This window comes from Xiphias gladius, chromosome 14 (assembly GCF_016859285.1).
Source record: "Xiphias gladius isolate SHS-SW01 ecotype Sanya breed wild chromosome 14, ASM1685928v1, whole genome shotgun sequence".
Taxonomy (NCBI): Eukaryota; Metazoa; Chordata; class Actinopteri; order Istiophoriformes; family Xiphiidae; genus Xiphias; species Xiphias gladius.
In genome coordinates, this window is record NC_053413.1 from 18618192 (window position 1) to 18641043 (window position 22852).

Genomic DNA, 22852 nt, shown 5'->3' on the forward strand with positions numbered 1-22852 from the left:
TTCACACTCATTAATGAAATTTCTCGTTAAGGCTTGTTTGTGTACGCACACATTGTTTGTCGTTCATTATGCCCGAAAATAAAAATATTTCTCCTCCTGATGAAAGATTGTTACTTGCTGAGTTTGTGGCTGCTAATGTGTCTTTAACGTGGGAAGAAAACAAATCCAAGGGAAAATGCCTGTGGCAGAGGTATGGTCCCTGATTTCACTTTATAATAAATTTCAATGAATTTTAAATGAAAGGCAAAACAAAGAGCACTTGTAAATTTATTATATTTTATCTTTTTATTTACATATTCACTGTAGTCACACACAGATTAGGAAATGATGGGAAACAATGTTCCTGATTATAGTTGTCCCTTTGCGGTCATTTTGTGTCTCTTTGTAGTTGCTCTGTGTCTCTTTGTGATTGTTTTACATCTCTTTGTTGTCATTTGATTAACTTTCCAAAAAGAGATGTTAACTTTGAAGGTACCGCAAACAAAGGCCCAGGCCCTGGGGCTCCCTAAAGCTTTGGGGCCATAGGTATCCCCTGGTTCTGGAAGTATTTTCTTTTAGTGATATCCTCAATGTTTCTCAACATAGAATCACCTCAGTCTTTTGTGTGATGTAACAATATTTCTTATCCAGGTTTTGTCTGTCAGTTGTAGAATAAGATTGTCTTTTGTTTTTTGTTTTTGTTTTTTCCCAGTTCATTACTGAGACAGCGGGGTTTCTTTTTCAGTTTGGTATGGACAATGGCTGTAAACACTACACTACCCATGGGCCTCAACCACTGTTTCTGCAGAGAAGAAGCCAGAGATCAGTTCAAAGTGCTGGGTATATTATCACGTTTTTACAAAGTGTAAGTTGTAGCTCAGCTGCTCTGCATTAGTGGCAGAATTTTAAGCTCTTTGATCGGATGTTTCTTACAGAAATGCGCCTTGGGAGTTGGAGTTGACTTCTCTCCTTATGCCAGTACGTACACAAGTTTGTATCTTTGAGGGGTTTTTTTTTTTTTTAATCAAAAAAATTATTTTATAATGTAGACATTATATACTGATGATTAAATTGGGAGATTTTCATGCCCATGCATGGGCTCCAGTGTGTGACAATGTTATGTGACTAGCAGAGTCACATAACATTGTCCAAAGTGAAAATCAATGCAAGTGTCTCTGAAAAAACCTTGTATTTGCTTGTTAAAACTCCTTTACGTTAAACTGTGTGCATTTGACATTGCTTCCAACCATTTCTTAAACACACCATAAGTTTTTTTTTTTTTTTTTTTTACCCTTCAAGAAACATTTAATTTCTGTCTATTTCATTGCAAATACAATTTTAGCACGTTTCTGTAAAGGTTATGTTAGCAACCCTTAACAATTCAGTCATCATAGGACTATGCTTCATTCTGTCTGTTGTGCTGTCAGAAACACTGACACACGGGGTTTGAAAGATGGCTGTAGAACATTATCCTTTCAGTAAAATTCATGTTTCCTTTTTCTTGCCTGGATTTTATTTTCCAGTAACATAGTAACATACAACAAACAACAAAGTTGTTGGATTTTTTGATTGTCCCTGCTGCCCCCTTTTGTCCTTGTTACAATACACCACACCACCAACCCCACACACACACACACACACACACGCGCGCGCACACATGCACACACATGCAAATACTTGGTGTTGTGTATAAATATACACCCACAGAAACAGATGACTGGATTTTTTGCATGTCGAGGAAATTAAAAGATACCAATAATCCTCTGAGGCAGTAAACTCACATGAACACAAACACTTACATGCAGACACAGAAACACACACACACACACACACACACACACACACACACACACACACACACACACACACACACACACACACACACACACACACACACAGGGTTTCATAATTGGACAACGTCTTTTCTATTTGTGATTTATTGAGGATAGATCCACAGTGAGTACCTTAAAAAAGAGGTGACAAGAGAAGAGGAGGATAACAACATAAAGAGAAAAAGAGAGAGAGATAAAATGAAAGCTAATGTATAAGCAGAAGTTTTCAGAATGGTTTCTACAAGTAGTTGTTTGACTTTTCTCCTCCACTCTTTCACTTTCTCCTAGTCTCTCACAGACATTTCACTCCCTCTCATTCCTTCCCTCTCATTTTCCCCTCACTCCTCTCCATCTTTTTCTACCTCCATCTCTTTTCCTCTCTTTCTCCCCATTACTGAAAGAATAGCAATTACGGTCTGCAGTTGGTAGAGGCATTTGTAAAAGATTGAAAGAGAAAGAAAGAGAAGAGAATGAGAAAGTAGACAGGCTAATAAGATTCAGAGAGCTGAAAGTCTCTATTGTCACAGATTCTGTGTCAGTGGGAGGCAGGAGGAGTGGAACAATGTCTCCCTCCCTCTTTCTCTGTTCTTTCACTCTCCATTCCCTTCTTTTTCCTTTCCATTTATTCACTTTCTCTGACTCTTATTGCTCCCCTAATCCTGAGGCCAAAGAACCAAACTCAGTTATGAGCTCAGAACCAGAAATCTGATCCTGGCACTGCTTCGCTTGTCACTTAACTAACACGAAGGCACTAAAATGTCTCAGAACAGGACTGCTGATTATCAACCAGCCTGTCATGTAGCTTGGATGGTCAGATGGCCCGACCAGTGACTGTGGAAGGACACAGCAAGTCGTGGTGTTATGTACGTGGACCCAGACTTCAGAGGAAGAAAAAGGTTGTTAAGTTACCTCTTCTTCTTATTCAGATTTGATCCCTAGATCCTGTGCAGGAAGATGCTTTGTTAGTGTCAATTTGGCATTCAGTTATATAACTGTACACTGTGCAGGGAGATGTGATAGCAATGAGAAATCAAAGATTTGATTGCAGTCACTGAATGGAGACATCATTTTAAAGTTTGCCCTTTTTCTTATACAGATATTCTGGAAAATGTAGCAAAACATGTATACTTTGCTAGAATTTTAAACCCTGTGCAGGTTAAATGTAGGCTTGATGTCTCAAACGGTGTAGTTGTGTTTTAACAAGCTACTCAATATAAAATTATAGTTACTCTTAAATGGGTACTCCACTGATTTAGCTTTGCACTCCTCTAACATTGCTGGACTCACGATCAACTGTTTTATTCCCGTGTCTTCTTTTTGTCAAAATGTTGGCGCCTGCATTACCCAAAGTGCAACTTGACAGCCAACTGGTTGGCCGGAGATTTGGGTGTATTATTCTAGTGGCAGCTAATTTAGCCTCCAGCTGCTAGCCTCAAACAGAGATGAATAGCAGGACGCAGAGGTCTGTCGAGTTTACTTCTTTCTAACTCCACACCCCAGGATTTTTTTCATTTTCAAACTTGTAGTCTTCAGACCCAACCCGCGCTGACTGAAGTGACATACTTTGATACTTTATCAGATTTGTCAAACATTTGTGCAACATTTGTGATGATTTTAATCATCACTTTATCATTAAATTAGTTGTCATAATGTGAACAAACAGAATATTTGTTGGTTAACATTTAAAAACTTGTGGATTTGTTTACGTTTGGTACCTTTGTAACATTATAAATTCAATGCCTTATTGGCTTATCAGTAAACAGAATTAGCTATTTAAAGACAATTTGGGCTCAAATAAGTTAATTAATAAATTGTATTTAGTAGTTATTAGATAAATAAGTTATGAAAATACTTATTAGTTGCAGCCCAACAAGACAGATTTTAGTAGTGAATGTTTTTTCCACGATTAAACTATTTATGATTTTTGCTGTTGATCCATCTGGTACTCAGCCAGATAAATTTAGACGCCATGGATCAGAGGTTTCTCAATCCAAAATGGACACATGGAAAACCTTCTTAAACAAGGGGTGTATAAATTTATTTAGTGCTAGCACTGGAAGCAGCGTGATGCTCCCACCGTTAACATGCACTTCACCGTTCCCACTCTTGAGCTCACCTCAGAACTACACGTAATACTCCTGAAGTGATTGACACACCAGTCAATTCAGATTAGAGCTGACAGACATATCGATACCCCATATTACCCTACTTATGTCTCCGGTCAAGTCTTGGTTACCAGAAACCAGGTGGATCCGATAAAGCCTCTGCCCATGGGTCCCATGTTCAGGACCACTGGCTCAGTGGGACGGCGGGAGAGGTTTGAACGTTGAAGAGAGAGAAAGAAAGGTGAAGAGCACCCGCAATTTGTGACTGGATGCCATGACACACAAAGCCCTCAGAACCAAGAAAACACTTGAGTGCTCCAATTTTTATCTCATTTCTGTTTCCTTGTTATCAAGTCTGACCCAGGCTGAATCACAGCCTGAAATAGACCCATTTGCTCTGTGTGTGTGTTTGTGTGTGTGTTTAGAGTGCGTACTGCCTCAGGTCCACTCTCAGTGTATTGCGTCTGTGCATGTGCTGCTAACATAATAGCTCAGATTCTGTTCATTATTGTGGGGGGAAATTTGGTTTGTATACTGTGTGTGTGTGCGTGTGTGCATGTGTGTGTGTGTGTGTGTGCGTGCGTGTGCGTGTGTGGAGGCCTGTGTACAGTGTATATTTGCAGACAAAGCAGTGATGTATCCCCCAAAGTGCAGCGGATGTCCCAGATAGAGCAATCAAGCAGCGTGATTATAATGTATTACTCTAATATCACCACATAGATAAGCTCGAGATATTACTTGTGTGTGTGTTTGTGTGGATGTGTGCGTGTGCGATAATTGCACTGCTGTCAACCAACCACACATTACACCTCGCATTTATCATTTCTCTCTCCTTCAACATTAGCTCAAACCCACACTCTCACTTTTTTACATTCACACACATGCATATTTCCTCCCTTTTTCTCTTTTACAGTATTCACTCTATTCACTAAGCTAACTGCCTCCTGGCTCCAGCGTAGTAGTTATTGCACAGACATGACCGTTATAACAATCTTCTCAGCAACAAAGTGCAAAGAATCAATGAGCCAAAACATTATGACTACTCACAGATGAAGCAAATAACATTGATTATCTCATAACAAAAGCGCGCTACAAGGTCTGGTATAGTTTGGATAGTAAGAGAACAGTCAACTCTCATAGTCAATGTGTTGGATGTAGGAGAAATGGGCAGGTGTGAAGACCTGAGTGACTTTGATAAGGGACAATTGTTAGGTCAGATGACTGGGTCAGAGCAAGTCCAAAACGGCAAGGCTTGTGGGGTGCTCCGGGTCAACAGTGGTGCTTATCTACTGTCCGAGGAGGGACACACCAGGAACCGGCGCATTCACAACGAAGGCTATTCCGTCCGGTCCGCACCGACAGAAGGGCTGCTGTGGCACAAGTGGCAGAAAATTTTAAGGACGGTTATGGGAGGAATGTGTCACAACAGACCTTGCATCGCACCCTGCTGCATACGGGGCGGCGTAGCTGCAGGGCGTATTTCCCAAAATGCATCCTTTAAAATAAGTGCGGTTTGGCAGCCAACACTAAAATACTGGATATCAGAAGTTCTCAACAGCACTTGAATTCTCCAAGTAAAAACAACCTTAAAAACAATAGTCTGATTTTTTACCCCTGATAAGATGGTTAAGTTATCTTGATTGTAGAGATTCAAGAAAGAGTCAAAATAGTTGTGGTGCTAACAATGCCCTGTTTGATTCAGAATTGGACTAGTTGTTAAATTTTAGTACAGTCCTGCTGCTGTATATTTATTTGGATAGATTTTAGCTGACTGCTATAACCTGAATACAGGTCGTGGTGATTCCAGAAAACCCAATGTATACTATACTGCTACTAAGAGAATACGCAGTAAAATTATAGTCAGGGGATCTTATCTGCAGACACACAGAGCGCTAAAAACACACAACGCTCTCATTGCCTCGTACTGGATTTATGACGCGCCCTAAATAAAGCCTAATATAGGCGTCTGAAGTGGTTTATTTGCCTCAATTTGAAAGAGATGGTGGGCAGAAATGTATATTTAATATGTGCCTTTTAAAGACGACGTCACTGCACCATCTACCTGTTGGTGCGCAAAGGTATTTGCTCCAATTAATTACTGAATTTTAGTGCCAAAGAATAACACAACTTGTGATGTAAAAACAGCATTTGTCTTTGTGCTAGAAGTTTTACTTTCTGTTATGGTGTCTTTTGTTGCCTGAGAGCTAACTAACAGCTCCCTGAGACAAAATGAAAACGCCATGTTCCACTCACCGTCTCATTAGTGCGAGAGAGGAAGAAGAAAAACAGAGAGAGAGAGACATGAGTGTGAATGAGAGTGGGGCGGATGGAGGATGACGACAGACGTGGTCAGGGGAGAGGGCAGTTGGGACTATTCGCACTCAGCTCTTGTGGTATGACAAAGAGGTGTTTTATGAACATGTAACCTTGTTGGCATCGATCATGCTGCTTTTCTGTGCAGTGTTGTTTATCACTCTCAACACAAAACTCGTGTCAATGCTAAGTGGATTATTAGCTGTATGGGCCTCATGTCTCTGTCCCCGCCCCACCCCCTTCCCCTGCTTTGGAGTGCAGTGAATACTGAGTATTCATACACATATCATGCGAACACAAGGGATCAGTGGAAGGAGAATCATTGCTCTGGTAGTTCTGAAAATCTAATGTCTTCAAGGATAAGGCTGATGTTATTATACTGTATAGTTTTCTTATTGTCAACAAATCCCATGAAAAACCAAAACCAGCAATGTGTCTTTCAATTCTTCTCAAATTCCGTGTCCTGCCTATGGCACCCAAGGCGCCAAAATATGTCAAATTAGTATTTGTAAGGTGTCAAACAGTGTCTGTCAGGACTGGGAGGGCTTGTGTCTGATAATTTCTGTTACTTTACGAAAACACAATCCAACAAACATGTCCCCTTCATGCAGTGACTGACCGGATGTGTGAAGCTGAGAAAGTAAGCTGGGTGTGAACATCTCTTTTAAGCTCTTTTTCATCCCTCACACAACTATTTCAGTCAGTTTTTGTGCTCGGAAACGCCATGAATGCTTTTTGAGGAAAGACTGCCTGGAAGAGTGCGCTGTTATCCCCGTACTTAAATGATTGTTGCGTCTTGCCCCTATCTGTATCGGCAGACTTTTCACTTTACATTTGAGTCTGGTTATTATGAACATGCATGAACACTTTTACCATTTTCTTGTTTTAATGTCTTTTTTGTCTTGTCTTTTGTAACTTTGAATTGTCTTTTTCTTGAAAGGTTCTGTACAAATACACTTACCTTGCCTTACCTTGCCTTTAGACATGGTCAGAAGAAACTTTGAGCAAACTACTTTGCTTCAAGTATACTACGGCATTTAGTTCTCAGCCCGTTAATTTCTACTGAAGATTTAAACCTTTAAAAACACTTCAGAAATACAGCATATAGTTTAATTTATGTATAAAAAAAAGGCATGTTTTTTAACACAGCTGGGCACTGTAGTATTTAGCAAACATGACTCAAACGAGAGTAAATAGTGTATTTTTGGGGACTATTTTCAGCCACAGATTAATGCACTTGTGAGTATTTCCAGCAGCAGGACAGTATTTGTGAGATTTACTCAAAATAAATGACAGTGCCCATGTTCATTATAACGAAGGAACATTGTGACTTATTTATGTATCGTTGACGAAGGAGCTCTAATGCACAGAGGAATAAGCTGTATTTGGCTTTAGAAACAGGCAATACTTGTTAGTTGGATAATTTCCTTGCTGGTTTTGGTCTTTTCATGAAATATAGAATATCACCAGTCTTATCCTTTAAGAATATATGTAGAATTTTTGGTATCAGTGTTTGCCTAGAAGCACGATATTACAATACATCAATTATGTCCACATGAAATGACACTTTCACAGACATGATCATCTATACTTTATAGAGTTTTGAATGATAAATATCATGTTTTTTTCTTTCTTTTAAACCTTTGATGCTTCGAAAATGATCTAATGAGTTCTTAGTCTGACATTGCCACTTAAGAAAAACATGCACCAATGAGTGTCATTTTGCATTTTTCTATAGCGTGAACACTCAAAGTCTGGGTTGTTTTAAAAGTAGGGTTATGGTTGCAGGGCTTTGGTTGGAGCCCAAACAGCAAAGCTTGCTCATATATTTTAATGATCCTGGCTCCCAGGACGAGGAGCTGTAGATATCTTTCCAGAGATTTAAAACCAACCCTTTTTTTTTTTTTTTTTTTTTAAATTAGTCTGAACCCGCAATCTCATGCACACAAATGCACACACGCACGTTTAGATTTGATCCGTCAGTACTCAAAGGAATGATGGATGGATTTGTGATGATATAACATATGGTCTGACTTCATCACTGAGCAGTGTAATTACCTTTCATGTTGTGTTTACGCCAACCGACTTCAAAGTCTTTGTTTATTTTTTAGGAATGTATGTTTTCCAAAGCCTGTGCATCTTATTTAATGCTGCATTATGCGGAGCATATCCCTTGAAACCATTATTTCTGCACACATTGCTTTGATGCACGTACTGTGTTGCTTTGAAGCTAAAAACTCTCTCTCTTTCTGTCCCTCACTCCCAACATCCCTTGTTCCCCATCATCTGTTATTTTTTTCTTCAACTTCTATTTTATCCCGTTTTCTCTGTTATCCCCTCGATCTTGCTAACTCTTCCCTCTCTCTTTCTTTCCCCAGTGGGGCGTTTGTTGATCGAGTTCAGCTCCCAGATGACGATGGAACGAGTGCAGAAAGAAAACCCCAATGTGACGGAGGGAGGACGCTACACCCCTCCCGACTGTCGGCCTAGATGGAAGGTCTGTAAATGTCTCTCTGTTGAATCTCTCCCTCTCTCACACACACACACACACACACATATATATGTATGTATACATACATATATATATACATGTTCTCTTACAAGGCAATTTCTACCTGTATAAGAAAGAAAAAAGATATGAGAGAAATGCATAATGAAAATAAAAATACTCATTGTAAGTGTCAGAATTATGAAATATAAAGTCAAAATCTTGAGTTATTATATAGAAATGATTAAGGTGAAGAAATTATGAGTTACTCATAACTTTGAAATCAAGTAATTTTTTAAAATTTCTATCCATTCAACCTTTTCATCCATTTTCCCCTTTTTCTGGCAGACAGGGGCTTCCATATTTCCTTTCAGTATCTGGTAAAGCAGATTTCAGTGTAGAAAAGCTGTCTCGTCACACACTAATCACTTGCCACGCAATAGGGGGCGTCACATTTGGTTGTTTAAAAGAAAATTGGTGTATTTAAGTGTTTCACTTTCTCCCCGATGACACTTCACTTAAGTCAAGATGCTTTCATCAGCGGTGAAGATTACATCAAAGTAGGTTCACCGGTGGCAATCCTTAACTATGCAGAAACCAAGGTCAGTTTGCTGCCAGTCTTCATCAGAGCGCAAAATTACCATGAACTTACAATTACAGTTCAACCTTGGACCGTTTGGACAGTTGAGAACGACCCACTAAAAACACAAAGATACAGAACAGCCTCGATTCTGTCTCAGATCTGTGATGCATTGGAGAGCTGCTTCCTTGAGGTGCTTCATTCATAATGAATGAAACCAAATTTATGTGTACAGGGTGGCATTAAGCAGGAGGACTCTCTATGGAAGTAAATTTCTTGTTCTGCAACTGATAGAAAAGAGGTCAATTGTGTTTTATCATAAATGTTCCAGTTGCATACAAACAAATTACCAACCAAAACTATTTCCATTGCATAGGTGGCCATCATTATCCCGTTCCGTCACAGGGAAAACCACCTGAAGTACTGGCTCCACTACCTCCACCCTATCCTCAGACGGCAGAGGATTGACTACGGCATCTACATCATCAACCAGGTAGGTCAGCTGAGGGCCCAAGTGCTGATACACATCTGATATTTTCATTATTGATTCATCTGGTTGTTTTTCTCAATTAACTGTTGCAAAATGAGCAGCAGTCGTGTCTTTATTAGTGTCTAGGCTAGGGTCACTCTCTAACGTAAAGCTTTTGAGTGCGTGAAAGAAAAACAAATTAAGGGCTAAAGAAAAGAAAATGAAGGCCGACTGGCTCGAGTTGGCGTCAGTGGCTAGCTCGGTGGCATTCATCAAAGACGTTCTTGTTCAAGCTCTGTGGTTGGTCCAAAATGTAAACAAATCTGGGGTTTGTCAGCTCAGCAGGTTTCAGCAACAGCTCCTCCATCCACCAGCCAAAAGAAGAAAGGAAAGTGATGATGTGAGCCTGATAATATGAGCCTACTACTCTACCTAATGTAAATGGTTCATTATTTAGTCTGTACTACATCTGAAAATGGTAAAAAAATGACCATCACAATTTCCCAAAGCCCAATGTGATGCCTGATTTCATTCAATCAACTGTCCCAAACCCAAAGGTATTCATTTTACAATAAAATAAAATGTAGAAAAGCAGCAACTGCTCACATTTGAAAAGCTGGAACCACCAGACTTGGGTAGTTTTGTTCGATATTGCGTTGATTGACTAATCAAATAATTGACTAATTGTTTCAGTGCTAATGGGATCTACTCCTCAGTTCACATAGAATTTAAGTTATCACGTCACCTCCGTCACAAGTCAAAATCCTCAAGAAATCAAGAATCTCAAACTTAAGCATGATTTCAGCTGCTAAGTAGGGCATGGGTTAAAAATATTAATATTTGTTACTTGCACAGACCTCTGTTTTATGATAAACAGTATTATAGGTGAAGTAACAAGTTGCAGGAAGATCTTATTTCAATCTCAAATTATGACAAGAAGTAGACACGAACTAGATCTTTCAGTTTGATTAAGTTATAAGCTTTGTGAAGGAATAATTAGAACACTGAGGCCATCGTCAGGTATTCATTAATATGGTGGATAAAGTCTCTTACTGCACATTGAAACGGAGATCAAGTCAATTTGCAGGTGTTTAAACCCCTGACAGCGGCCGTTCCTCCTCTCCTGTCCCTAACTGCTCTTCATTGACTGTGTGTTTGTGTCTCTTCTTCTGACAAAAAAAAACCAAAAAAACCTGTAATATAAATAATCCACATATTTACTTACACTGCGCCCAGTTCAGCAGAAGCACAGGGAGCCTGATTCTCTATGCAATGTTGTGAGAGTGTGTGAGTCTTCCACGCTGCGTTGGGTGAGAGTTCTTCTTCTTCATTATGGGTAATGAGCTCTCCTTTCTCCCCCTTCTCTCCCCTGTGGGCCTTGCGCAACGCCTTAATCACTCCCTCTGTGGAACAGACCTTTGGTTCCGCCTGTCCTGCTGTGCTCTGCTCTTGACATGGCGATGTTCCAGTGTCTTACTCTCTCGTTCTCTCCCTTATACACACACACACACACACACATAAAGACATATTCTCTCTGTGCATCCCTGAATCTTTGGTATCTCAATTGTAAAGCTATAAGCGAGGGTAAGGGTGGGCAGAGCCGTTAGAGTTGGTACAACATTCAGAATATTTTTTAACCTAGCCATCACTTTTCTTTCCATTTATTTTAAGAATCGGTTTTGCTAATTTCTCATGGATATTTCCATCACTTCTATGAAACTGTAAATACTATTATTTTATTTTCTGTTTCATCTCGAGGCAGCAAAGCTTGCTAAGAGGTCTTGGCACATGCCATGTAGTTTTAATCTGACTTATAACTGGAGTTACACCCATCCCCTTTCTGCTTTCCATTTCTCCACAATTTGAACTTTAGATGTGCTACAAAAGTGAAAATGGCCACAACAATAAAAAATTATAATAGTAGCAATACAGTTTACTTAGCGCTTGTCAAAACAAAGTTACAAAGTGCTTTACATGGGAAGAACAAAATTAAAACAATTCAGTGTTGCAATTAAATAAAATCAGGTAAATTAAGGTACAGAGAATGAAACAGAATAAAATGGCCAACAATAAAATGAGATAAATTTTGTTAAATAAACAAATAAAACACACAAAACATAGTGCAATGGGAAAGATACAACTGGGGCTAACATGGGTTGTTTAGATAACATTATTTGTGAACTGATTTAAAAGAGGCCACTTTCTGAAGACTAGGGTCTTTCATCTCTTACATTAAAATAATGACAATAAAAATGATCTAAAATGTGATAGTTTGTTAATCCATGTACCACAAAATGAGGTTTAGCTCAAATGCACCAGCCATGGAGCAAAAAGGGATTTCGTGCCTTGCTCGAGGACAGTTTTGCAGTGCAGACTGTTAGCAGAGGAGGTTAAAGGTGCTATATGTAAGTGTTTGCCATTGCTACATAGCCAGCGATAGCATTAACAGCTATTTACCTACAAGTCTAGAAGAAACGTTATGAGTTCAGCATCAAACTTCATTCCGTTACTCGCTACTTCTTCATCCTCTCATGTTACTGTAATCTAATGTCACACTACAACAATCTGATTTCAAAGTTGACAGCGGAGATCAGTGGAGAGCCAATTGCATCTTCATCTCTTTCACCCGCACTTCAAACCGACACTCATCCACTGCCTGGCTGTAATTATCTGCAAAACTATCAAATTTTTACCCCACTCTATGATTTAGAAGTTCAGGGAGGGCTTTGTTTGAAGTGGAAATCCCTCTCATGTATTTTTAAAAATAAATTTGAACTTGTTGAGATACTCCACATAACTTGTGCAGCCAGCTTTACAGATGCGTCGTGTAGTGGGGTTCATTCCTGCCTCTTGTTTTTGAAGTTCTTTTAAACTCATGAAAAGGTTACCACTGTTTTAACTACCAAGGCTGAGATATGTACTTCACCTCCACTACTAGTAATAATGACTTCTGAGTTAATCCCTCTACAAACTGTTATAGACTCTTTCCTAAAAGGAGTGACTCATCAGCAACTGCTTAAGGGTAAAATCCTTTAGGTTTTTTGGTTTTCTCTTCTTTTTTTTTTAAATTGAAATTTAAACTTTATATAACTGGTTTAGGAAAAGCATCTTGAGGTTGTACTTTTTTTTATTCAGCAGTTGCTCATTTCAAGGGGCATAATTTTGAAATTATCTCCAAGTTTGAGGCACAATAAATGGTTCACCAAAGAACTAGTGCAAGAATAGGTTCTTTGAGAAACTATTTTCAGGAAAGTCATTTGGGTACCCAACTCGTTCAATAAAGAACCTTTTTTAAATGGTTCTTCAGCAAACTTTCTAAAATATAAATGGTTCAAGTTCATTTTCATTTGTTTTGAATCCTCGAACATCTCTGGATTTCATTCGAAGAGGTCAGTTAAGACGTGTGAATGCTTTGCTTGCTTGGACAGACAGACAGGCAGGCAGATTGGGAGAAACCAAATCAAAGCAACAGAGGGGGGACTTTGACGACAAGAAGTCCCGATGTATCCGACACGATGGGCGATTAAACCTTTAAGCCCGGCGCCACGTTCCGGGAGGACGGCGAAGAGCACTTTTCTATCGTGCTCGCTCGAGTGTTAAATTAGGGGAAAGTCTGGAACCTTTTAACACGGTCACTGGGGGGGGTTAATTTTCCCCCTCCAGTCTCATCCTTGCTAACAGATAATGGCTGTCGTGTCCTTAGAGTCAAAACAGGCGTTTTGTGGAAAGAGGGGCCCTTTGGAGATTTAAAAAAAATAATAAAAATGCCCCAGGTACACCCGCCCTTCAGACGCATGCAAGCAAGGACACACATGCATGAACAATCACACGAAAATACATACGTGAATGTCAGTGTGTCCCGCACATAGGCAGCTGTATTCTTGGGTATACAAGTAACGTTATATTGACTATGGGTGTAAAGATTACAGCTAAATGATATGTATTGGGAACTTGATACAATAAGTGTCAGAGATACAGCTAGACCCATACACAACCAAAGATCGAGCCAAGCCCCCTAAACCCCATTTCCTCTCACCAACACCAAGTATATTTCACATTTTTGGGAAACGCCGTATGCTGTGCTATTTGTTTCCCTAAAGAACCCGAACATAAAGTAGAGCCAAACCAGTACTTACACATGGTCTATGTTATTGGCTGATTTTTGTTTTGCGGTTTGTTTGTTTGTTTGCTTGTTTGTTTGTTTTTTGTTTCTAGATTTGTAGACACTTTGTAGAGTATAGTGATACTGTATACTGTAACTGTAACTGTTCTCAGGCAGTGAGTTACGTTTGTGTCTCAGGAGTTAATTTTTTAGTAAACAAAAATAAAAAATCGAGCATGTAAATTCATTCTTGACTTTACGAACACATATCTGGGATAAAGTATTCTAAAGTAGAGGTTCAAATAACAAGCTCTTCTAGGATCTTTGAACGATATCCTCTTATGTTTCTTTAGCTCAAGTGTCATCATGGGACCTATGTATAGATCTTTTGTCTTTCTGACCTTCCTGACCTTAATCTGTCCTTAACCAGAAACAGGGTCTGTATAAAAAAATAAATAACTAAATAAATTTAAAAAATCTAATCGTTCGATCTGTTGTTATCAGATTTTTCTTACTATCAAATATCAATTTCTGCTTCAAAAATGCATTATTGTCTAGTACCTTTTTTAGAGCTTTTGACCTGTCCCACAGACTTTTTTAGCAAATAAAAACCATAGAAAGTCCCAGAAAAAGTGAAGAGTGAACTTTTATACCACCAAAACAAAAATAATTAAGAAACATCTTTAAAACACAGATCTTTATCCTCCAGATTATAATCCCACCATCCTATTGTCGGTGCCAGGTAATGGTAAAATAGTAATAATTAATAAAAGAGGACACAGATCGGAGGTCTGATCACAGGCTCAGAAAATGCTTGTCAAATTCATGTGAACATTACTATAGGCGTAAGACTGGTTTATCTGCTCCCTGCACCATCCTGCTGCCCCCGTTTTGCCTCAACCGGACACTTTTAAGCAGCTTTCTTCTCGCTCTGAGAAGCGGTGTTGCTGCCGGTGAGGCACGGTGAGTAGGCGTCGCAAAGGGACCGTGCGGAAACTGATATGGCAACCTTGCTGTTCTGCCCCGCTGCTCTGTGTCCTCTCTGCTGAGGGCAGGGGCCAGTGTTTGTTTGTTGGCCATCAGCTCATCATGTAAACTGGAGAAAAGCCCAGAGAGGGAGAGGCAGAGAGAGGGACGGTACTAAAAGAAAAGCAGGTGAGAAAGACAGAGTCGGGGAGGGAGGCGAGCGACAGAAGCGATGAAGGAAGAAGAGCCATCTGCTGTTATGATTTTTATGGGAGCTTAAGGTTGATCCGAGCTGGATATAAATATTAATTTATACCATCTGATGCTCTGCAGCCATAAGGGAATTCTAAAAGGGAAAAGTCAATAATGTTCTGCCTTTTATTGTTTCTTTGCAGATATCTGCAGTGGTGGAGGAAGTATTCAGATCCTTTACTTAGGTAATAGTACCAGTACAACAATGTAAAAATAGTTGATTACAAGTAAAAGTCCTTAATTCAAAAATGGAAAGTACAGAATTACTATCAGCTAAATATATTTAAAGTATCAAAAGTAAAAGTATCATTGTACAGCATTGTAGTTTTGCAGCTGTTCAAGGTGGAGCTAGTTTTAAATACTTGTTATACAGTTAAGTAGTTTACTCAGTGGTTCCTAACTGACGGGTCGGGCCCCTCCAAAGGGTCACAAGATAAATTTGAGGGCTCGGGAGATTTTTAATGGTGTAAAATAATTCGAAAAATCTAAATTGTGCCTCACAGGTTTGTGTTAATTTTTTGGACTTTTCCCTAATCTTAACCCATTTTGTGAGATATTAGATACCTCTTTAGACCCTGAACAGTGAATTAAATGAAACAATCTGGGAAGTTTTGAGGGGAAATATCTCCTTAATGGAACTGCAAAAAAATCATTAGCATCTAAAACATGGCAAGTGGTGCCAGCACTGGGATCAAGAGCCAAAATGGTTGGGAGCAGCTGGTTTAATCTTAAAACAACACTTTGTGTTTACATACTATTGTAGACTCCAAGTATCAGAAATGTACCCAAGTGCAGCTCTTGAGTAAAGGTACTTAAACTTTTTACCACTGGTAACGTGGTGGCCTCGGGTATATTTGATCCTTTCCAGAAGCGTCCACACCCCTTTCCTCCTGTGTTCTTCTAAGTTTCTTAAGGAAAATCCTTAGGCTCAAAATCCAATGTTCTGATGTGCTTTTGAGTCTAAAGAAGTCTTGATCTGTATTTTTGTGATATTTTGAAACCAGTAGAAAACCGAGAGGACAAAAAGGAAAGCGGGACACAATGCAACATACTGACATCTGGTTTCAACGCACACAACACTATACTAAGCTTCTGCCGAGTGCCTTGCTCCACTAATCCACCAATATGTGACCCGCTACCTCCTTTGGCCTTCTGACACCCCTCCAACCCTTCATACATGCACACTCCGACTGTCCAGAAACTCCTCTGCATCTGTCCAGACTGGAGGGAGGAGAATCCAGTCAGCCTTCACACTGATTGCACCATGTCAGCACTGCAGCTCCAGCAGCGTCCAGTACTGAGTGGACACCGAAGGATCAGGAGGGATTAGGCTCTGTGTGTTTCTGTCTGTATTTGTTTGGGCTTTATGGTGAAGGTCACATTAAGGCAGACCAGGCAGTTCATTGGTCAACGAATGTGCAGACAGGTAGCCAAGCAGTTTGTGTGTGTGTGTGAGAGAGACAGACAGCCAAAACACTTTGCCCGCCTCTGCATTTAACTAGTTGAACTTTGTTTTTGTTTTTTTTTTTTTGTTTATGTCTTTGTCGTGTTGCTGATGGGCATTGCTGAAGATTTCAACAAACCAAAGCACTAAAAAATGCTACAAATAGTGTCCATTGGCACTGGCTTTAAAGAAAATGCATCCACGAGCCCTAATTTCTCTTCAACTTTTTCGTTTGGAGTTTGAGGCCTGCCATAACTCTTAATTTTAGATTAAAGCCCACTCGCTGAAGTCAGTGCTGTCCTCATGTTTACTCAGTTTACTACGACATAAAACACAGCAGCGACAAAATCTTCACAGCTGACTGAGCTCGATTGAAGAAATATTTGGCATTTTGTCTCGAACAGTGACTTTTATGATTATCAAAATAGTCGCTGAGTTTTTTTTTCTGAATATTAGCTGTTTATTTCTTGTCCAGTATCAGTCTGTCATAGCGTAGTACAAAAGTTACTGCTGCTACTGTCGGGTTACTGCATCTCTTCATTCTAGGATTTTATACTTAATCCAAACTGCGAAACAATCAACCACTTGGACACACTTTATTTACAATGTTTTGGTCCTCAGTCCTTCATCACGTAGAATTCAGTATATGTATATCAAAATGTTTTTTGTTTATAATCACGGCAAACAAAAATCGGTCAGTGTTTCAGCAACATGCCGACAATCATGAGCAAAATGGGTGTAGTCACCCTAATCTAAAGCCAAAGATTGCTCTTAAAAACAACATTAATTACAATATTTAAAATGAAAGGGGCCACAACATAGAAATATGTGGTAATTTTTTCAGTATTTAAAAAAAAAAATTAGCTGGCTTATAGGATGGAAATCAATATCGTATTATATCATATTTTTTTTTAGAATATTTGTATAATAGATCATGAAATGGTAAATATATGTAACATCACATAAGATCAAAGTGATGTATTGATGTGTTTCGCTGTTACTTATTACATCAAACACAACTACTCACAAATGTAAAGAAAAACAACTTTGTAGATTTTCAGCTACTGTTTGCTTAGAATTATTCATTTGGACACCCAGTTTTTGTAAAAATGATAGCAAAAAATGGCCACATCATCACAATGGCATTCTACTGAAGGTCAATACTGATTATTCAGTCTTGCGGAAGCGCTGTGAAATTCTGAAACATACATCATACAAACATTTCTACACTTGCCAGATCTGTTTAGCAACACCAGCTGGAGGGAAGACGCCTCTGGTGTTGAGCTAAAGACCATCAAGACATCACGCTGTAAGCACTGTATGTCTGTCTTAGTGAATATAGTAACGAGTTACAGCTTGATATTTAGAAAGAGTGCGAAAGGAAAACCCAGGCACCGCCATAGAATATTCAATCCACGCTTCTCTTTATCTTTAGTTGGTATTAGCATTTTTTTATTCAGGTGATAGATGGAACAAAGCGCATTTAATTACAACATCCATTCTTTCCTTATCTAGCCTACTTGGAAAGGGTGCAGGCCTGGGTGCGATATTTGGATATAAACCTCTTAGAATAAAGAGAAGGCTGTGCCAGACCTTTGTTTTTTTTTTCCTCTCTTTCAGTCTCAATCTCTCTCTCTTCCACTTTCACCACCACTCTACCTCATGCATGGTTAATGTACTTTTCTGTCTTCCTCTACTAGAAATTGAAAATGTTGAAGAAAAAAAAAAAAGAAATTGAGGGGCTTCTTGTGCAGTTGACCATGGAATAGGATATTGATCTGATGAGCAACAATTCTGTTTCCTTCATCCTCCTTCTCCTCCGCCTCTGAAACTTTATGTTTTAGGGTTTGCTGGAGCGTTGTTACTGTTTTGTAGGGGAGCTGCACAGTAAAATAATGTTCTCATTCGCTCCATAACCTTAGATCCCATTGAGTCCCAGGTGCAAAGTGCTTGATGTGACTGCAGTAGGCTGTTCTGTGATGAATTATAGATTTAGCCGCAAACTCCTCCTCTCCTCTCCTCTCGTCTCCTCTTTCATCCTAATAACACAAACCTCTATTCTTTAAGGTTACTGCTTGCAGCTACTAACTACAATGTACTAAATTCACTAACCGTTTGGAGCACTTATTGTCAAAGGTAAAAGCACCAAAAAGTGGGACGTCTACATGACTTTAGGTGTATGTATCCATTAACACCATTTACAGTAGATTGTAGTGAGATTAAAAACAGTGTGACCCTTTCAATCCAAAACTAATAAAATTACTTTATAAAAAAAAAACTAAAAAAAAAAAAAACCTTAAACTGGCCAGACACTGTACGGATTAGGTCCAATTTTAACCAACCATTTCACATTTCGAAAGTTGCCACATCAGTTGACGTTCAGTTTAAGGAAGGTCTTCACGCCTGAGCTATCAGGCATGTGGACGAACGGATGGCTTTCTGACACGTCAGAAAATGTCTCTTAGAAACTGTAATGAGCTTGTTTTAATAGTATTGGAATAGTAGTTTATAGCTCACGGCTAAAACTGTAACTTACTCTTGACTGAGACTTTGTTTTGTGAATTACACTAAAGAGCAGACAGACCATATTGTCTGCAGCTCCATATTTTTCCTTTTTTTCTCTATTTGCTTTCGTAGTGGAATTTCACAGAGTAATGCTGCCCTTTCACTATTTTTGTGAACATTGTTGAGGACCCAGTCGTCTCTTTAAGTTAAACTTTATTGGAATCTTCACTCGACAAAACCACCCGGAGTTTACCGTGCTTACGTTCAGTGTGAGCACCCTTGTTGTGACCGGTCAGTTGATCCTTAAAGTGGGAGCACAGGATTCATACATTTTGACCGTGCAGAAAGGCAGATTAAAAAGTGTTGTGTGAGTTAACACAAAGTAGAGGATTAATAGAAACACGCAGCTAAATGTAGATACAGTCCATAGAAATTGTTATTTTAAATCACAAGATTGCAAAGATAAGATATAACTGCAGTGAGTTTTTTTTTTGTTTTAATGAATGGATGAAGTTTTTTATATTGTGTCATGCATACAGCTATGTTCAGCCTGACACCATAAATTCATATAAACCAGATCCAAAGTGCTGCGTGTACATTTTCCAAACAATGCTAAAAAGAAGATCTTTCACAATCAAATCTTCCGTCATTGGCCACAACAAATTTCATACATCACTGGCAAAAACATTTACTATATACCACCCTAGAGAAATCAGAATAAATACTAATTCAATAGTCTTTTTTTTCTCTTCTTTTCCAGGCTTTTGAGGCAAAGGTAGCAAACCTAACCAAAATTAAGCAACCATTCCAGTATTTGATTATCTGTACACCAGATTATTTCAGGCTTTTGTTGAGCTTTTCTTTTTCATGGAAAGTGTACTTCCTGAAATCATCAGAGTTTATACAAAACGCAGCCTTTTTTCCCCCGAATATTTTTTAATCTTCCAACCTTTAGCAAGCGTTCCCTCCTCCAGAAGTCATTATTTTTAATTTAAAACAACAACACCAACAAAAACAATAGCTTAAACTCAGTTAATTTGGCAACTGATCAACAAAAAATAATGATTGATGAACCACAGAAGACCTGTCAAACACAGTGCACACATGCATTATTTTTAAGAGCTGGTGCTCTTTGCATTAAAAAAAACAAAACATAAGCTGCCTGTTTGCTGCAGATAAAGCGTGCCGATATAAATTTAAAGCATGGTGCAAAGGTGAATTGACACATCAGCATTTTAGTGATGCATAATTTAACGTGCCTTTCTTCCCTCAGCTTCCCTTTCAATCAAGCGTCCATTAAGACCGAGCTGTTGAGACAGCAGAGGACAGCGAGAGAGAAGTCGAACACGGTCCCTGTTCACAGATTACACCGCTCCATAATACAGTGTGCTAGGCCATTACTTTAGTTCTGACATTTTGTCTCACTTTTATGCACGGTTCAAGTTTTAGTCAACTTTATTATCCCAAATGGGCAACGGGAGCTGCAGCACGCATAAAAAATAAATACACAGTTCTCCACATAGACCCAAGAGTAAACAGTACAAGATGTACAAACACAAAATGTGGAGGAACTCACTCAGATCAATATTTAGTCTATAGAACAGCTTTCCTGAGACAGGTTTGGATGTGATAAAGGTACACACACTGTACAGTTAATGTAAACATGCACAGTGATACACAACTGTCAACATGAACTCACAAACTCCAACACTAATTAAAAACCCACAGTGATTATTGTGACACTGGCTCACAGAACATCTGGCACGATCCGACAAAGCCGTTCCAACTGTTTATCAGTGGCAATCAAGGATGGATGGATGTTTTTGTCAAAATGTAAAAGAAATATTACAAAGGAAATGTAGCAGATCAAAACACTTGCATTAAATAAAGGATTGAATTGATAAAAAGAAGAAATCAGGTAATCATTTAAAGTATCAATGCAGCCATAGCCATGGCATCTGGGTAATCTTCAGGCCTTACAAAACATAGGAATCTGATCAATTAAATAAATCATCGGGCATTTAAATAATAAGCGCAATATCCGCTCTACATTATTGAAAGAAAGTGTAACCCCAAGAAACAAAGTGAACATTTAACTGATGTTATTTTCTTACTTTCTTTATGTTTGATGTCATGTACTCTAAGCATCCTGACAAATCAGAAGAGAAGCGATCAGCCTTACTTAGTCTTACGTATCGAGTCGAAGTGGAACTGCAGCTTACGGGTTCTGTTTCAGATTTAATAAAACCTTATTCAAAATCAAGTTGACATTTGTAGGTAGCACAAATAACTTAAAATTAAGGTTTAAGTTGCGTGGTTCGCTCCATGTGTCTACATAAGGAAGGTACATATAAAAAAAAAACAGTCTAATATCATTGTTTATTTATATCGCTGCTTTTAGCAGCCTTTTAAAACACCATTTCCCATGAGCCCTAGACTGTCGTCAAGTGTCCGTGGGTAGTTCAGACATGTCTGTAATAACAGCAGAATAGAAATGGTGTTGAGGTTTTAACACAGCAGAGATTACAACAAAAAAGTTTTTAAAATGAAAGAAGAGTACAGCTTTGGTGAATTTTATTTTTAACAAGTTATAATGACTTCGTAAATTTTCACGGGAGGTGTAATTTTTTTTATATGCAAACAAATTAATCACAAACCCCAAAGACTTTGGCTCTCTATGCTAAGTACATGTAGACATGTGGTGTTCTTCTTATATGCGTTTTTATGTTGTTCTTCTGTTCTGTATGGATTCTCCGGCAAGCCCCAGCTGCAGCATTTTATATTAGATTTTTTTAAATAAACAAAAGAAAAATAGCGATCAGTGAACATGTTATTACAGACTTTTGGCTCAATATTGTGTTTGACTAATGAGGTATGTGTAATACCTCACCTTAAGAACAACTCTGTAATGACCCCCCCTTTTTTTTTCCCTTTCACCTCCACTCAGAGCTACAGTGTTGTGATATCTTGACAGCGGCCCTTCAGTGTTCACACTTTCCTCTTGTGCTGTCAGCCAAACAGCCAAACTTGACGAGCTTGCTATTCAGACAGCTGAGAACAGCTGTATGAAAACGTATTACCACCTTGACAACCTCTCATTAAAATGGCCTGGAAATGTCAGTCTGATTCAAACCCATTTCGTACCTAGGCTGCCCCCTTCCCTCCTGCACACTGATTTGCCAGAAAAGGCCAGAAAAAAATATTTCTTTTCTATCCTTCCTGCTCATAAAGATTATAAGAGAAGATTAATTATGAGTATACTCCCCTGCTTTATCAGTGATTTAGGTGGCTTTAGTTGTCGGCTGAATATTGCTGATAATCAGCAGAAAATAACGTTTGCGCTGAGAATCAACTGCAGATATTGCAAATGTTTTCAGAAAAATATTGACTATTTCATACTTGAACCCTTATATTGTTGACAGGTTCAAAGATGGCGGATTTCCTCACAATGTGCAACTTATTTTGAAGTTGTGGCGGTTTGATAGGATGTTACAGTGCACTGGTGCAGTGCAAAAGGTTTGGTCCTGGGTTCCTACCTGGAGGCCAGCTGGGTCCTTTCTGTGTGGCGTTTGCATGTTGTCCAAGGACTTGCAGGTTGGGTTAATAAGCTCTAAATTGCCTGTAGCAGTGAATGACTGTATGTGTCAGCCTTGCAATCGACTGGGAGACCACGGTGTACCTGACCTCTTGCCCAGTGTGTGCTGGGATAGGCTCAGGCCCCCTGCAACCCTCCACAGCATACATAAGCAGTTATAGATGATGGGTGGATGATGGATGGAGTTCACATATTGTCATATGTGAATTTTATACTTGATGT

At 39.0% G+C, this 22852-nt stretch overlaps 1 protein-coding gene across 1 annotated transcript in view; it reads left to right on the forward strand.

Annotated features, from left to right (window-relative positions):
* Positions 1–22852, forward strand: part of b4galt2 (UDP-Gal:betaGlcNAc beta 1,4- galactosyltransferase, polypeptide 2) — a 152408-nt gene that overhangs the window by 51676 nt on the left and 77880 nt on the right. The window contains exons 2-3 of the mRNA XM_040144001.1: positions 8608–8726; positions 9674–9790. Coding sequence (XP_039999935.1) covers positions 8608–8726; positions 9674–9790 — 236 coding nt within the window. The remainder of the gene's footprint in view (positions 1–8607; positions 8727–9673; positions 9791–22852) is intronic.